General features: G+C 38.5%; 5 protein-coding genes across 8 annotated transcripts; 3 read left to right on the plus strand and 2 right to left on the minus strand.

Moving 5' to 3' along the window:
- The first annotated feature begins 363 nt into the window (after positions 1-363).
- On the plus strand, positions 364-3064 carry LOC145628352 (uncharacterized). Of its 3 annotated transcripts, none has more exons than XM_081680635.1 (8): positions 370-770; positions 857-949; positions 1053-1264; positions 1358-1502; positions 1586-1658; positions 2104-2250; positions 2373-2498; positions 2618-3064. In XM_081680635.1, exons 1-8 carry the CDS (start codon positions 523-525, stop codon positions 2711-2713), a joined length of 1140 nt encoding a protein of 379 aa, XP_081536761.1. In that variant the 5' UTR covers positions 370-522; the 3' UTR covers positions 2714-3064. The 3 variants fall into 3 exon arrangements, with proteins under 3 accessions (XP_081536762.1, XP_081536761.1, XP_081536763.1); XM_081680637.1 differs by having other exon boundaries at positions 630-770; positions 852-949; XM_081680636.1 differs by lacking the exon at positions 2618-3064 and having other exon boundaries at positions 364-770; positions 2338-2476.
- Positions 3065-3481: 417 nt separating this feature from the next.
- LOC145628351 (uncharacterized) lies at positions 3482-5647 on the minus strand. The gene has a single exon (XM_081680634.1). It carries the CDS (start codon positions 5327-5329, stop codon positions 3656-3658), a length of 1674 nt encoding a protein of 557 aa, XP_081536760.1. The 5' UTR covers positions 5330-5647; the 3' UTR covers positions 3482-3655.
- A 923-nt stretch (positions 5648-6570) lies between these two features.
- Positions 6571-9506, plus strand: LOC145626216 (UMP-CMP kinase 3-like). Of its 2 annotated transcripts, XM_081678645.1 has the most exons (9): positions 6571-7032; positions 7120-7178; positions 7477-7554; positions 7792-7840; positions 7955-8072; positions 8338-8494; positions 8682-8762; positions 8849-8956; positions 9058-9506. In XM_081678645.1, the coding sequence occupies exons 2-9, from the start codon at positions 7140-7142 to the stop codon at positions 9172-9174; spliced, it is 747 nt and encodes a 248-aa protein (XP_081534771.1). In that variant the 5' UTR covers positions 6571-7032; positions 7120-7139; the 3' UTR covers positions 9175-9506. The 2 variants fall into 2 exon arrangements, with proteins under 2 accessions (XP_081534771.1, XP_081534772.1); XM_081678646.1 differs by lacking the exon at positions 6571-7032 and having other exon boundaries at positions 7142-7178; positions 7754-7840.
- Positions 9507-10176: 670 nt separating this feature from the next.
- Positions 10177-12150, plus strand: LOC145628356 (ETHYLENE INSENSITIVE 3-like 5 protein). The gene has a single exon (XM_081680642.1). It carries the CDS (start codon positions 10561-10563, stop codon positions 11974-11976), a length of 1416 nt encoding a protein of 471 aa, XP_081536768.1. The 5' UTR covers positions 10177-10560; the 3' UTR covers positions 11977-12150.
- Positions 12151-12263: 113 nt separating this feature from the next.
- LOC145628357 (protochlorophyllide-dependent translocon component 52, chloroplastic-like) lies at positions 12264-14766 on the minus strand. The gene is made up of 6 exons (XM_081680643.1): positions 14134-14766; positions 13817-14004; positions 13373-13643; positions 13079-13282; positions 12798-12988; positions 12264-12660 (listed from the first exon to the last, which is right to left on the minus strand). Exons 1-6 carry the CDS (start codon positions 14383-14385, stop codon positions 12405-12407), a joined length of 1362 nt encoding a protein of 453 aa, XP_081536769.1. The 5' UTR covers positions 14386-14766; the 3' UTR covers positions 12264-12404.
- Positions 14767-14773: the final 7 nt, after the last annotated feature.

Consider the following 14773-nt stretch of genomic DNA (forward strand, 5'->3'; position numbering starts at 1 on the left):
ACACCCAGCAATGTCTTGGCCAAACAATGCTGTGGCCTGTTTAGGTTGGGTCTAGTAGTGTATAAAGTAAAAATGTAATGTTAGTAGCTTAGAAGGTAATGTTTTAAGGTTGATAACCTAAATTAAAATTTTGTTTACGCCTTTGAACTTTGATACTTAAGATACAATGAGCGAGTCCAATTCAACCTTTTTTTTAAACTTTTGTATTAAAAAAATTTCAAAATAAAATCAAACAAAATTCATATAAATCCAGATAGTTATTTAATACAGTGTGATGCATAGATTACGCCTAAGCAGCAACATGATGAAAACGGAAAACCCCATTACTTGTACTTCCATCCAAATAAGTGAACAGGAAAAGAAAAGAAAAGAAATCTGGTCGATAGACTACAGGTAAGGAAGAGGCGGAGAAATAAAGGATTTGGGACAACCGTGACCACCAAACATATTTTCCTTTGTTTTGGTTGTGGCACAAAGTTAGACAGTAGAGACAATTCAAAACACAGACATTAAAACATAAAAATGAGTAGCTTGGAAATTTCTGTCTGTAATTCAGACCTCTATTTCCATAGCAACAGCAGCAGAACAAGCATAAGAAGAAGAAGAGCAAGAAACTACCTCAAATTTTCACAGCCCTCTTTTCTCAACTCTCTTTTTGTACCCAATTTCTCAACCTCCTCAATTTCAACTAAACCCAAAATTGTAGTTAGCTCTTTTTCTGCTGATCATCCCACATACACCCTTGAACATCAACCACCTGTCCATTCTTGGTAATTTTCTCTTCTCTTTCATTTCTTTTGTTGATTAATAAATTTATCATTTCAAACTAATTTTCATGTTAATTTAACAAGCAAAGCCAGTGGAAATGGAGGGGATATTCGATTCGGTATCAACGCTGTGGAGATACCGGCCCTGCACTTGTTCTCGTCCATGGCTTCGGAGCTAACAGGTTTTTGTTTTTCTTCTCATCATTCAAGTGTACTGTATAAAATGTGAATATAAGTTCATCCATTCATTTATTGATTGGTGATTGCCCTGTTTCTTGTCAACAGTGATCATTGGAGGAAAAACCTACCAGTTTTGGGAATGTCACACAGGGTTTACTCCATTGACCTCATTGGTTATGGTTACTCTGATAAGCCCAACCCTCGCGACTTTGGCCCCACTTCTTTTTATACCTTTGAGACGTGGGCGTCCCAGCTTAATGACTTCTGTGTTGAGGTTGTCAAAGATGGGGCATTCTTTATATGCAACTCCATTGGAGGTGCCTACTTTTCATTGTCTGAATTTCATAAGCAACGATCGTGGTTCATATAGATTAGCAGCAATGAACAATGTTAATCATCATTTCTTGTAGGTCTTGTTGGGCTTCAGGCTGCAGTTATGGAGCCACAGATATGCAAAGGTCTTATGCTACTAAACATATCTCTTCGTATGCTTCATATCAAAAAGCAGCCTCCACTAGCCAGACCTCTAATCAAAGGCTTTCAGAGTTTACTGCGGTAATAGATTTTGCCCGCACCCAACAGTCCCTTTGCTGTGTTCCAACTCAACCTGTAACATCGTTTCATTTGTTATGTGGCAGAAATACCGATCTAGGTAAAGTTTTTTTCAGAACAGTAGCCACACCTCAATCTGTCAGGAACATTCTGTGCCAGGTATCAACTGTTTGTCTATGTTTTTTGCACTCTCATAACCGAAGTTAGGATCATTATGATCTCTTGAAATGTAGAGACCTATTATTAAAGAGTATAGTAGTAGCCTAGATACCAGCAGGAATCCAAATTAGCTTGTTTCACTAGAAGAATATGTAAAAATGGAACAAATGTATAGTCAAATGTTCTGGTTCTTCCTGCAACCTGCAATCACTATTGGTGTGATACCAAGTATGGCACACAACTGGTGTTATGTGTACTTGTCTTCTTGCTAAGACCTTGAGGTATTCTTGTCTGTGCAAACCTTTCTACTTCATTTTATGCATTGAGTAGAAAGATATGTACAATCACAGTGCTTAAAAGCTGGATAATTTGTGAATAGAACCATCTGTATGTTGTTATGGAATAAGGGGGATGGCTTTGTTTAGACTAACAGATGTTATTTCAGTGTTACAATGACACCTCCCAGGTGACAGAGGAACTAGTTGAGAAAATCCTTCTTCCTGGGTTGGAGCCAGGTGCTGTTGATGTTTTTCTGGAGTTTATCTGTTATTCGGATGGTCCTCTTCCTGAGGAGCTATTGCCTCTAGTTAAGGTCAGGGGTGTTTAAATCTTAAATGCTGCTATTTAGTTCCTTATTCTCTCATATATGGTAATGATGAGTCAATATGGGTGTCCTCAGGTCTGAACGCATACAAATTTTGTTCCTCTTTGCAGTGCCCGGTACTAATTGTTTGGGGTGACAAAGATCCATGGGAACCCATTGAGCTCGGAAGAGCTTATGGAAACTTTGATACTGTTGAAGATTTCATTGCCTTGCCTGGTGTAGGCCACTGCCCTCAGGTCTGTCTTCCTTGCTTTAAACATACACTTTTGACTTAGTATTTTTAGCTCCTATGCTTGCTAACTACGTAGTATTAACTTTATGCCTGTTCTCTCAACTGCATTAATTTGTTGTGCAGGATGAAGCACCCCATTTGGTGAACCCATTGGTGGAGTCATTTGTAGAGCGTCACTCTGCAACCAGAACTGGTGTTCCTTCGGAATCATCAGTGTGAGAGAATGTTTGTGAGCTGTTGTTTGCCCTTTTCTTGGTTGAAGATGGTTCATTTGCTAGTGATGTTGACTGCTGCTGATCTGATGTTTGGATAGAGAGGTGGATAAGCAGGAAGTCTGAGACTTAATGTTGCTTGGTGTGATTTATCATAATATTGTCCTACCTGTATTCCAGATAGCTTGAACCCCAATAGAGTGTTCAGAACATGCAAAAACGAGACATTCAGGCAGTTCTTCACACTGGATTTGAACAAAGGAAGTGATATACTTTTGTACTCCATCATTACATTGTATGAATCTCAAATGAAAAAATGTTAATTGCAAAGCATGGAACCAGCCTTTTTGTGTAAAAATGTCTGCATGTGCTCGTGCTCGTAAACCACCATTGCAACAAGGAGAGAGAAAAAAAAAGCTTCAGAATTCAGGACTCGAGTTAAAAGATACAGAGAATAACAATGGAACACAACTCCTTGATCAGGATTATGTAAGCCTTAAAGTTGGAAACTATAAAAAATAAAACAATATTCAATCACTCAATGATCACCTAATATTCAAATCTGTAGAGATATTTCAAAATCAAAGATATAATTCATGAAAGGTGGTGAAACATCTGCAGCATGACAAGATAAGTTATAATCTTAACTCTCAACTCTTTTCGTTCAGTAAATTTATGGGTGGTGAATCCTACATTAGGATTAGTACATATGTGAAAAAAGGTATTAACTGCTTTTCGGTACAAAGACAATAAATTCTATTAACTGCACCAATCGTAATTAAATGGTACAAAAAATTAACATATCCAATCATCATTGAAGAACAGACTAAAAATCTGGAATGAATGAACAAAATAAAACTGGCATGTGTAGTTCTGATAGAGACACATGAACTGCAAGATGTACAGAACTCAAATTATAAGAATTATAATGGACAATGTCCAGACCTGATCAACATGTATTGATACCATCCTTGCAGTCGCTGGTCAAGTTGTAGAATGTCTCCACCCGCGTCTTTCCCCTGATAAAAACCTCTGTATCTACCTCAGCTCTCATGTAACCATCAAAATTGACCGGGCGGCCACCATTCAAAGCTGTAGTTTCATTATACCAATCACTCGTGTTACCCCACAACTCCTTGTAATCATCAAGCAAATGCACCTTGTAATGTGACCTTAGTTTATCGAAGTAGTTATAGAAAGGCTCGTTTGTGGCAATATACAAATTCCTCCAGGGCTGTATCACTCCTTGAAGCTTTGAGACAATAGCTTCAGGAGATGTGTCGGCATCCAGGTGAGGCCATAGTTGCTTGTTCTGAGCCTTTTCTCCTCGAACCACATGAACTGCATCGAAATCCCAATCCAATTTCCCGCTAATCTCAGAAACTATATTCATCAGCCTCTTTGATTTCCAGAGAGCATGCCATGGTCTCTTAATGTTGTTCGCAGCTTGTCCTTCACAAACCCTGTACCAATAATTTTCTGGTTCTGGAGCGTCAAAGTGCCTCCATATGATGGTGCTTCTATCCTTCTTTAGTTGCATGGGTGTGGTCTTATAGCTTGCCACCTTCCTCACTGGAATGTTCCTCTTATGGTTCTTGTCCCATCTTTTCCAGTCCCTAAGAAATTCCCGTTCCTCCACAATGGAAGCCTCCTCCTTGAGATGCTCAAAGTCAAAATAGAACCTAAAGTCCTTCCCCTCCTCATCCTTGCCACTAGGATTATACTGAGAAGCCAAACAAACACTCAAATCCATCACAAACGTCCTGTTCAAATACTGAGCTTCCCCCAAAGCACACAAGAAACTCCACATATAATGATTCATCCCTTTGCAATAATCCCCACCACGGGAATAATACAAGTACCTCCCTCTCCTAAAATTTGTATCAGAGCTAATCTTGGGTATAGTATCATTGATCTCACTGTCCCGGTAGGGAACAGCCACCTTGGGATTACGATTGGCAGGTGTGGGACGTGGTCTAGGGCGCCTAGCATTAACACCAGAATGCCAGCCACTAGCACCAATAACCTTATAAGCACAATCATCCCCAAGGCCAATCCTAAAACGACGAAAATCCCTGTATTTCCTCCAAGACTTCTCCTTTCTATTCCGAAACTTCCAAGCCACATCACACTGATTAGGCTTGGAACCATTAACAGGAGTAGAATACTCTAGGAAGACAATGGACTTAAACAACCTCAAATTAAAGCGCTCAATAGCGATCAAAACACGAGGATCGGAACAATTGACCCCGGCCTTGAGGTCCTCAGCACAAGCAGCAGGAGCGAGGGTGGCATTAGAGGTAAGATTATGCTCAAAATTAGCAATGAGAGTCTCAGTAATAGGTTGCGAAACAGAAGAAGGAGCAAGAGCAGGAGGAAGGGAGAAATCCTCGCCGGTTTTAAGGACGGAGGAGTCGTCTTTGAAAGTGGCATTCTCAACCTGAGTGAAGAGGTTAGTAAGAGCAGGAGCAGATTGAAGCCATGGATCTGGGGGTTGGTAAGTGATTGCAATAACAGTGATTATTAATACTGCAAATACGAATACAGAGAAGCATACATTGCTGATTTGCTTTATTAGCTTTTGGGCTATGGGGGCTTCTGCTGAATTCAGGGGCTCTTTCATTTTCTTTCAAGATCAAATCAAATATTTCTCCCTAATTTAATTGATTTGATCTAGGGTTTGTAAAGCTAATTGAAATTGCAAAAAGCATTCAAAGATTGGATTTTGGATCTAGAAACTAGAATCTAGAGAGAGAAAATCATGGCGGAAACTTACAGTAAGCTCAGCTGCAGAATTGAGTAAGTCTGTAAATCTTCGTCCTCTCCGAAGCTGTTGAGTAGAAATGAATCAACTTGAGTTCTCAGTTGAGTGTGAGTTAAGTAGAATTTTCTGGGGCCCATTGCTCAAGTTAAGCTATCACTATAATAATCATGTACTAATTCAGATTTGCCGACAATAATCACTTATCATTGTATTTTTTATTTTTAATTTGGTGGCAAAGATTCCTTATTAGCAAATTTGCTAGAGTTAAACAAGCAAACAAGTTCTCACTTCACTTTTTAGTTTTCACAGATAAGAAACTTATTGTGTTTATTCACCAATTGTAATCTCATTCACCTTTTTTGATCAAAGTCAACTATTTGATTAAAAAAAAGATAAGTTTTTAGGTTAAAGAATAGGAAAATCATATCATTGTTTGTTTATAATTGTGTGTGTTTGATCTTTTGTGGTATGAATTCAAATCACTTTTATTGGTCGTAGATAATGTAGTTAAGGAGATAAATGTATTTTAATAATTTTATATTATGTACGTATTTTACTTTTATTCACCAACATCAGTCAACTTAGGAATAAAAAAGATTTAACCTATCGAAAATCAAAGTTCAAGCCAAACGAGTGAATTTGATTGATAAAACTTTAAACTCCAATTGTATAATAATTTTTGTACGGGATATATCGGTAGCATCCTTTATTAGCCGGTAAAAGAGTGCGGTACAGTTAAACCCTCGTTAATTAGCATATAAACCATGTCCCTTATCGGCGTTATTCTATGCCACGTGGAGAGCTGCTTCGGGCCACGTCGGCACCTGCTGCCTATAGGGTCGGTGTGCCACCTATTTGCATAGGTGACACCTGCTTGGTTGTGTTTCTATAAATATCCAAGCAAATCCCCATTTAAAAGGTAAAATATCTCTCTCTCTAAAACACTTTCTCTCTCTTCTTTCTTTTTCTTCTCACAAAGGTACGACTTTAGCATCGGAGTGGTTATTCCCGGATAACCCCCGGGCTAGCTAATATGTATTGGCCGTGTAGGTGCGCAATTGGACGGTAAACCATTACCAGCCCACAGACACTGACGGAAGCAGAATTCACACGGAACAATTTTCATTTTGTAAAGAAAACGTCACTGCGGATCTACAATTTTTGGTGATTACTACTCCATTTGTCTCTTCTTTTATTTTCCCAAAGATATAATTAATTTTTGGTTGATTGAAATTAATTTTTTATAATCATAATTAAAAGTTTCAATTTAGTAATTTGTAAGAAAGGGAGGTTGTTCCGTAAGTTTAAAAAGACAAACAAGTGTTGTAAAATATATTCTGGAACTTTTCTAAAATGTTCCAGGGAATGGGGGAATAAGAAAAAGGGAAAAAAGAATAAAATGAAAGAGAAAGGAGAGATGTTTGTTTGATCTATTCCAGGGAGAAGGAGCAGCTTCCGGAACTCATCTGTGTCTTAATCTTCATCTTCACTGCAACAACACCAACGCCGTCGCCGACCTTATTCCCCTCTATCACTTCTCCCTCTTCTATATCTGTGTTTTGGTAGGGATATTCATTTACTACGAGTAGTATATAATTGTCAACTGCGACTAGTTTTATCTAATTCCCCTTTTAATTCATTTATTGCAGGTGCTTCATTAAGGTTTAGTATGGAATCTCATCCTCCTCCTAACCATTATCAGAACCAGGTTCATCTTCACCTTCTCACTTTTGCCCCTTCATACATTTTTTTTTTTAACTTAAATACAAGTGTGTGATGAATTGAATGCTCTTGTTTAGTGTGCTTAATCTTGTGCAAATTCATTGCCTTAGTTGCCCCTTATACAAACTTGTTTAATGCTCCATGTTTGACTCTTTTCAACCAATCAATCACCTGTACTAAACTAGTACTGTAGCAGTATACATGCCTCATGCCACTTTTATTGAATACACATTTCATTTCCATGCTAAGCTATTCTTGACTAATCATAAATGTGTTATGTGTAGGTGTCTCATTGTCCCAAGAAATGCTCACCTTGTATTCACTGGTTTCCTCACTACAAGAAGAAGAACAAGCAGAATCAGGTACTTGTTATATCAGATCACCTTCATTGGCTGCTTCCTTTTTAACTACTTTCTCAAACTGCCTACCATTATTTCATCAGGGTTTCAACTTTAAAAACTTGTTGGATAACAGTAACAAAACCTAGCCTTCAATTACAGTAGTGCTGTCTAGATTAATGTGGTTTTCTTTGTCTAACCATCAACTCTGGCCTTATATTAGTGTAAATTCCTCTCTTCATGAATCAATATGGTTGGCAGGATTCAATTGGAAAGCTACAAAACCGTGACATTATTGTATATGTTCTAGGTAATTTCTTTCTCAATATTCAGACCTTGTCTGTGAGTTGGTTATGGCTGTACCGCTTGTGTTCCTGTCAATTACTCGTTGATGCTGAATAATATCTGGAATCCTGAATGCTAGGTGGTCCTGGGTGTGGAAAGGGAACCCAATGCTCTAAAATTGTACAACACTTTGGTTTTACTCATCTCAGTGTGGGAGAACTCCTAGAAACTGAAGTCAAGAGCGGATCTGAAACTGGGTTAGTGCCTTAGTTATTTGATTAAATTACGTGCTCTTGGAATTATAATAAAGAATTTGTCTTTCTGCAGTAGAGTAGAGGTTATTAACTTTTACTACGCATTATTTTGCTGTGTTTATGCTTCATGGCAATTGGCAACAATATTCATGATAGTAAAGAAATTTGTCTTACTGCAATAGATTAGAGGTTGTTAGCTTTTATTGTACATAATTTTGCTGTGCTTTTGCTTCATGTTACAATTTTCATATGTGATCCTTCCCACCAGAAAAATGATTCAGGAATTCAAGAAGGAAGGAAAATTGGTGCCATCTGAGGTTGTTGCAAACCTTCTGAAACAGGCAATGCAGAGGAGTGAAAACAGAAAATTTCTTATTGACGGCTTCCCCCGCAATGAAGAAAATCGTGTGGTTGCTGAGAAAATGGTACAGTACTTAGTCACATTGCTTGATCATTAGACTGGACGTTGATTGTGATGCGTTGTTGTTGCATTGCTTGATCATTAAACTGCAAATTTATCACAGTTTTTAGTTACAGGGCCTCTACTTCTTACATAATGACATAATGTTGCTTGTTAGCTGTACTGATTCAGTTTTTAATATTATCATACAGTTGGGGATACAGCCAACTATTGTATTAGTGTTTGATTGTTCTGAAGAGGAGATGATCAGGCGTGTTCTGCACAGAAATCAGGTATGATGTTTCCACGGTCCGTGAAAGTGTCAAGTTCTTGTTAAATGATCAGCAGTAGGCATTATGTGTTTTGATTGTTTACATAGGGAAGGGTGGATGATAACATGGACACAATAAGGAAGCGTCTTAAAGTTTACAAAGAATCCACGCTGCCGGTGATTGATTACTTCGCCAAAAAGGGGAAGGTCCGAAAGGTAAACTGCTTGACAGCAGCAAGCTGTTTAGAATGTAGATACTAGTATGACTTTTTATGTTAGAATTGATAACTTTTGTCTGCATCATGTTTATATATCAGATTAATGCTGAGAGACCTGTTGAAGAGGTGTTCAGATCAGTGGAGGATGTATTTTCTGAGCTTGGATTAGTGAAGCATGAGACTGAGGCTGGGAGAGCATATGTACAAACAGCATAGTTTAGTGTACTACAATGATGGGGACAAATATGATTTCTCTTAGCTTGTTTTGTATATTTGATATACTTTACCTATCCCCTGTATATATAATTATATAGTGTATCTCTGACTTCAATTTAGGAAATACTTGCTCTCTTCTGAAAATTACAGTTTCGTATGTGCACTTGTACATTGTATTTCCTGTATTATGTCGGCCATATGAACACATATAGTGATCAATATGTAGGAAATTCAGCTCATGGTAATGAGCTGAATGTGTGTATATTTGTCATAAAGAAAATATTGAGTATATATTTGTCATAAAGAAAACAATCACATATGTGAGTAAGACATTCCCTCCGTTCAATTTAATTTGCTTTTCAATTGTTTTAGTCAAGCTCAATTATATCTTCTGCTTATTCATGTGAAGCTGGATCTTACACAATACATTACCTCTATATCTTTATGATATGAAATCAATTTTTTTTTCTTAATATTTTGTTGTATTTACAGTAAAGATATTTGGCATACATAAGCAAGAAGACTGATAGGGTTTCAGAGAGGCAAGCAGCAATATTGGTAATGGCAGAAAGTCAGAAACTTGTGAGCTGTTTCATGTTTAAGAAGTAAGGTATGCAATAATGGACAAAGGTGGTAATCAAATATGGAGAATGTAAGACCATGTTCGGTTACACAATATAATAATAATAAATATTATATATAATATAATGTTTGTTATTGAATAAATTCCTAAGACATGATATTTAAATATAAATAAATAGCAAGAGAAGCTGAAATGAAGGAGATAGTAGTGATACGTGTAAGTCATGCAGAGAAGGAAGAGAGGAAAGGGAAAGTGAGTAATGTGATTGCATGCATGCGATTAGCGTCAGCACTGACTCATGAAATTTGATTTGTTGTTTTAATCGGCGCACTGAAACTTTGTATATATGACTACCAAGTCTGTCTGTGGTCTGTGTTCTGTGGTCTGTGTTCTGCTTAATTGAATCACCAACCATTTTTAACCAAAACAGACACCTGCTTCCGTGGAGTGTGGATTCACCTCCCTCAAAACCATGGGCTTTCATCTTCATCTTCTTCTTTCTCACTGATATTTATATCTTCCCTTTTTCTTTTCTCTTAACTCAATCCCTCAACAATGACTCCTTACTTTTTTCTCAATTTCTGCTCCTCTTCTGCTGCTCCTCTCTTCATACTTCTTGGTCCGGCTTCCCAATCTGGGAGGAAAGCTCTTTTTATTTTTAGAGTAGACTGAATCTGTATTACTAGCACTACTCTACTTGGGCTATCTTGTTTTGTTTTTCAATTAATTATTTCTTTCAGTGTTTGCTTAAATACACTTCTTATATAGCTAGTTAGGTAGTGCATACAGAATCAGTACTTGTAATGGTAGAGATATCTAATCTGATGGATCCTTTGAGCTCCGGAGAGATGTCAGAAAGCGAACCAGAAGAGCTTAGCTATGCCGATCTCAAGAAACGGATGTGGAAGGATCAGGTGCGCATGACGAAGCTGAAATCACAGAAGCACGCCTCAGAGGCCGAGGCAGAAACAGCGGCAGTTGCAGCAATAGATGATGATGAAGTTATTGTGGAGAGTGAAATAAATAAGGAATCAAGCACAGCTGCAAGCAGAGAAGAAAAGTCGAGGCGTAAGAAGATGCTGAGATCTCAAGACGCCATATTGAAGTACATGGTTAAACTGATGGAAGTCTGCAAAGCACAGGGGTTTGTGTATGGAATCATCCCAGAGAAAGGGAAGCCTGTGACAGGGTCATCTGACAGCCTCCGGGAGTGGTGGAGGGAGAGTGTCAAATTCGACCAAAGCGCACCCCAAGCCTTGCAGGACTTGATTCCTGCTATTGCAGAATGTGCAGCAGGTGCGCTTAATGATGAGAATTCCACATCCTTGTTGCATATGTTGCAGGACCTTCAAGACACCACTCTAGGATCCCTCTTATCTGCACTTATGCAGCACTGTATCCCTGCTCAAAGGAGGTTTCCACTTGAAAGGGGTTTAGCCCCTCCTTGGTGGCCTACAGGAGACGAGCTTTGGTGGGGAGAGCAGGGCCTGCTCTCCGTGGAGCAAGGTCCCCCTCCTTATAGGAAGCCCCATGACCTTAAGAAGGCTTGGAAGGTGAGTGTTTTATCTGCAGTGATCAAGCACATGTCCTCTGACTTGAACCGTATGACGCGGCTGGTCAAGAAATCTAAGTGCCTTCAGGCTAAGATGACTGCCAAGGATACTGCTACCTGGTCTAAGGTTGTGGATCAAGAAGCGGCTCTCCTACAGCTCACCAACCAATGTCTCCACATAACAGATAAAGAAGGTGATGAAGATGTGAGTTTGGCGCGCAGTAACGAGCTTCAGCACAACAAGAGGAAGGCTGCAGGCGCTTTCAATCATCAAGATACAGAAATGGTTTACAATTTGCAAAGTGAGGAAGCAGAATTGGGGGTTATGGACAAATACAGTAGAAGAGACCAATGTGATTTTTTACCAAGTATGAGTCCTGGATTTGAGTCTGCTTATGCAAATCTAGTTGCAGATTACGACAGTTGCCATAACTTGCAACACAAAACAGCCTCCTTACCATTAGATTTTCAAATGTCTGATTCGAGTGGCGATTCAACATTTCCTCCTTCTCCTTGGACTTGGGACGGCTATGTTCGAGAATGTGAAGAATCAGAAGTCATGAGTAATGCTGATATCACATTGGCAGCAGGCGAAGATCCACAAGATCAAACACGATACTGGGAAATTGGTGATGCTCCACATCTGGGTTTGGATGCCGCCTTTTAACTTCACAGAAAAAACTTGACCCTCCTTCAAGAAACTTCTATTTGGGATCTATCTTATCAAGAACCTGATGATGACATAGACTGAAGACTTTGTTCCCTTTTCTTGTCTGCGAATCCTCTTTAATATTTGGGATTGGTAATGTGGCTATATATTACACTGCTGCTTTGTTCTTGATTCAAACTAGTAATGCTATTTATTATTATCATTATTATATTGTAGCCCTTTTGTGTTCGCGTGTTTCCTTTCCAATATACAAAATGATAGCTAAAAATACAAATAAAATTATATGTTTGTGAAATGTACACTCTCAATATAAAACTTGCATTACTACTTGTGGTGGTGGTGGTGGTTTGAAATTCTGTTACATAAAGCAAGCACTTTCGTTGTTATTTTTGTCCATCTTATAGTGTAATATGCATTGAATGCTCTCATCTAAGAGTATGGTCATAGTCGTGAAAGTGGAAATTTTTGTAAATGAAGTGAGACAACCATTTTGAGGCTACAAAGCATAGGATAGCCACCGTGAATGCAGCAGTCCGTTGAATTTTGGTCATCATTCCTTGTTTAGTTAGTCCTACCACCCCGATCACACAAAAAGATATCACCTGAAGCGCTGTCTCAGCTATGTTTAATCCTTTATAAGCAGCATTACAGCTGGAACAATTCACTACATGAGTCCAGTACCTGAAACATTAATTGCACACACTTGTTAGACAATCCAGAATTATAGTGGCAATAACTTGATTTTCTCCTGATCCTTTGTTAAAATTACAGAATTTTGAGCAATCACGCTATAGAGTCGAGCTCTGTAGTATACACACCTGTCCAGTAGCTCTTCGCGTGGAGGAGTTGGGGGAAGAGCTCCTCCATTGAACTTGGAACCCCAGTTCACTTGGCCTTTTGAATATTTTTTCAACCACCTTCTATACCCAACAACAAGAGCATCTGACTTAGTTGGTACAAAACAGGTTTTATGCCAGTTGGTTGGACCAAACTCCATTATTTTTCGTTCCTAAATGGTGATGAGAAAAGCTTAGTAGCAGGATAGCATTAAAACTACAGTAGTATAATATATCCTTGAAAATTTACAAAGAAAGTGTACCTGAACGTGAAGAAGATAAAGATCAGAATCAAGAACCAAGTTTTGATTGAGATGAAACACCCATCTTGGGATGATTTGGTCCATCCAAACAGCAAAATTTCTAGGAAATGACCATATCAAACGGCTTTTGCCTGGACTGACGGGAATACAGATGAATATGAGAACAACCCTTTTCTGGGCTGACACCACCGCTGAGGACACCTGCTAAGAATCAGCCAGTTTGTTTATGTTTTACCAATGTCGTAATACTTGTATAATATCAACTACAGGCAAGAATCCCTAATCTTAAACAACCTTATTATTCACTGCTGATGAGACTGATCCATTGGCATTGTCAGTAGGTGGATCTGGATACACATAGTATATACAAGGCGCAAAGAACTTGCCAGAACCCCCGTCTTGTTTTGTCGTGAATCCATTCATGTCCATGTCCTTTACACTCAAGTTAAGAGGGCTTCCGCCTTCTCTATCAGCCTTTACTTTGGGAGTGGGTGTTTTCAGTATACCATAGTGCGCGTACGGTAAATGAGACGGGTCCATAAGATTTTCAGATAGAATCTCATACCTGCAAGCAAGAGAAACAGTCTATATTCTGTCAAAAATGTAAATCATAAAATTTAGGAACAATAATATAAAACAAAACCACATCAAAGGTCACAACAGCAATTTGATATTATTGAGCAAAACTATCAAGAATATACTCTTGAAATGTCAGAGAAAAAAAAGTTTCTTTAATACCCATAATTAATCTCTCTGTTGGCTAATAAATTGGAGTAAGAAGGATCATCAAGTTCAGGCAAAAAGGGAGGCTTTTTCTTGAGAAGAATATCCTTGAATTGGGGATCAGAATTTGGCCAAAACCAAACCATGTTATTCTGAACTGTGGTTGGATATACAGCAACACAAGCTTTCTTTGATGTGTGCACCTACACATTAATTCACTTCAATCAGAGAGCGATATAAAGAATAAATATACACAAGTAGATACACTTATAGTCGCGTTAATAGTGCAATTTGAATATATAGAATCCGGACAGAGGTAATAATAAAGTTACCGGAGGGCCATCAGTGGGAGCTTGGGGAATGAGTTTACATTGACCAGAAGCATCAAAACACCAACCATGGTATACACACTGAAGCCTTCCCCATTGATCAATACGACCCTCAGATAAAGGAGCCAAACGATGAGGACATAAATCATTAAAAACCTTCCATTGAGATTGAGTTTTATCCCACCAAACAACAATATCAAGACCAATGACCCTTTTAGCATGGGGCTTCCTTTTATCTAAGTCAGATACGGGCATGACAGGATACCACTGTGCATACCAATCAAACTCCTACTCGACCTCAACTTCGACTTCATCGTTGGTGGATATCATAGGTGTAGGGGTACTGGTACTATTGGGAGCATTTGAATATTTATTAGTCCTGTTCCTCCTGCTAAGTTGATGATGATGGTTACAGGTGAAAGATAATAAGCAAGTAGAATCTGCAAGTGGTGGAACCAACTGACGAGTAGTAGTTGTAGTTGTTGTTGTGGTGAAGCAGAGGTTTTGATTGAGTGTTTGAATTCGTGTTGGCAACATTGTCATTGTGGAGTGAGCAGCCATTGTTGCTGCTTTTCTCTACTACAAGTATACACTTTTGTAACCAACAAAGATAATCGATGAATTTGTGGCTTAAAATTAAATT

The sequence above is a fragment of the Chenopodium album genome, chromosome 4, assembly GCF_948465745.1.
Source record: "Chenopodium album chromosome 4, dcCheAlbu1.1, whole genome shotgun sequence".
Taxonomy (NCBI): domain Eukaryota; kingdom Viridiplantae; phylum Streptophyta; class Magnoliopsida; order Caryophyllales; family Amaranthaceae; genus Chenopodium; species Chenopodium album.

Coding starts and splice junctions, on each gene's coding strand:
- LOC145628352 (XM_081680635.1), top strand. CDS start 523: ATGAGTAGCTTGGAAATTTCTGTCTGTAATTCAGACCTCTATTTCCAT. Junction 1,265..1,357: donor TATATGCAACTCCATTGGAG/GTGCCTACTTTT, acceptor CATTTCTTGTAG/GTCTTGTTGGGCTTCAGGCT. Junction 2,499..2,617: donor GTGTAGGCCACTGCCCTCAG/GTCTGTCTTCCT, acceptor TTTGTTGTGCAG/GATGAAGCACCCCATTTGGT.
- LOC145628351 (XM_081680634.1), bottom strand. CDS start 5,329: ATGAAAGAGCCCCTGAATTCAGCAGAAGCCCCCATAGCCCAAAAGCTA.
- LOC145626216 (XM_081678645.1), top strand. CDS start 7,140: ATGGAATCTCATCCTCCTCCTAACCATTATCAGAACCAG. Junction 8,495..8,681: donor GTGTGGTTGCTGAGAAAATG/GTACAGTACTTA, acceptor ATTATCATACAG/TTGGGGATACAGCCAACTAT. Junction 8,763..8,848: donor GTGTTCTGCACAGAAATCAG/GTATGATGTTTC, acceptor TTGTTTACATAG/GGAAGGGTGGATGATAACAT.
- LOC145628356 (XM_081680642.1), top strand. CDS start 10,561: ATGGTAGAGATATCTAATCTGATGGATCCTTTGAGCTCCGGAGAGATG.
- LOC145628357 (XM_081680643.1), bottom strand. CDS start 14,385: ATGCCCGTATCTGACTTAGATAAAAGGAAGCCCCATGCTAAAAGGGTC. Junction 14,005..14,133: donor CTCCCACTGATGGCCCTCCG/GTAACTTTATTA, acceptor ATTAATGTGTAG/GTGCACACATCAAAGAAAGC. Junction 13,644..13,816: donor AACAGAGAGATTAATTATGG/GTATTAAAGAAA, acceptor TCTTGCTTGCAG/GTATGAGATTCTATCTGAAA.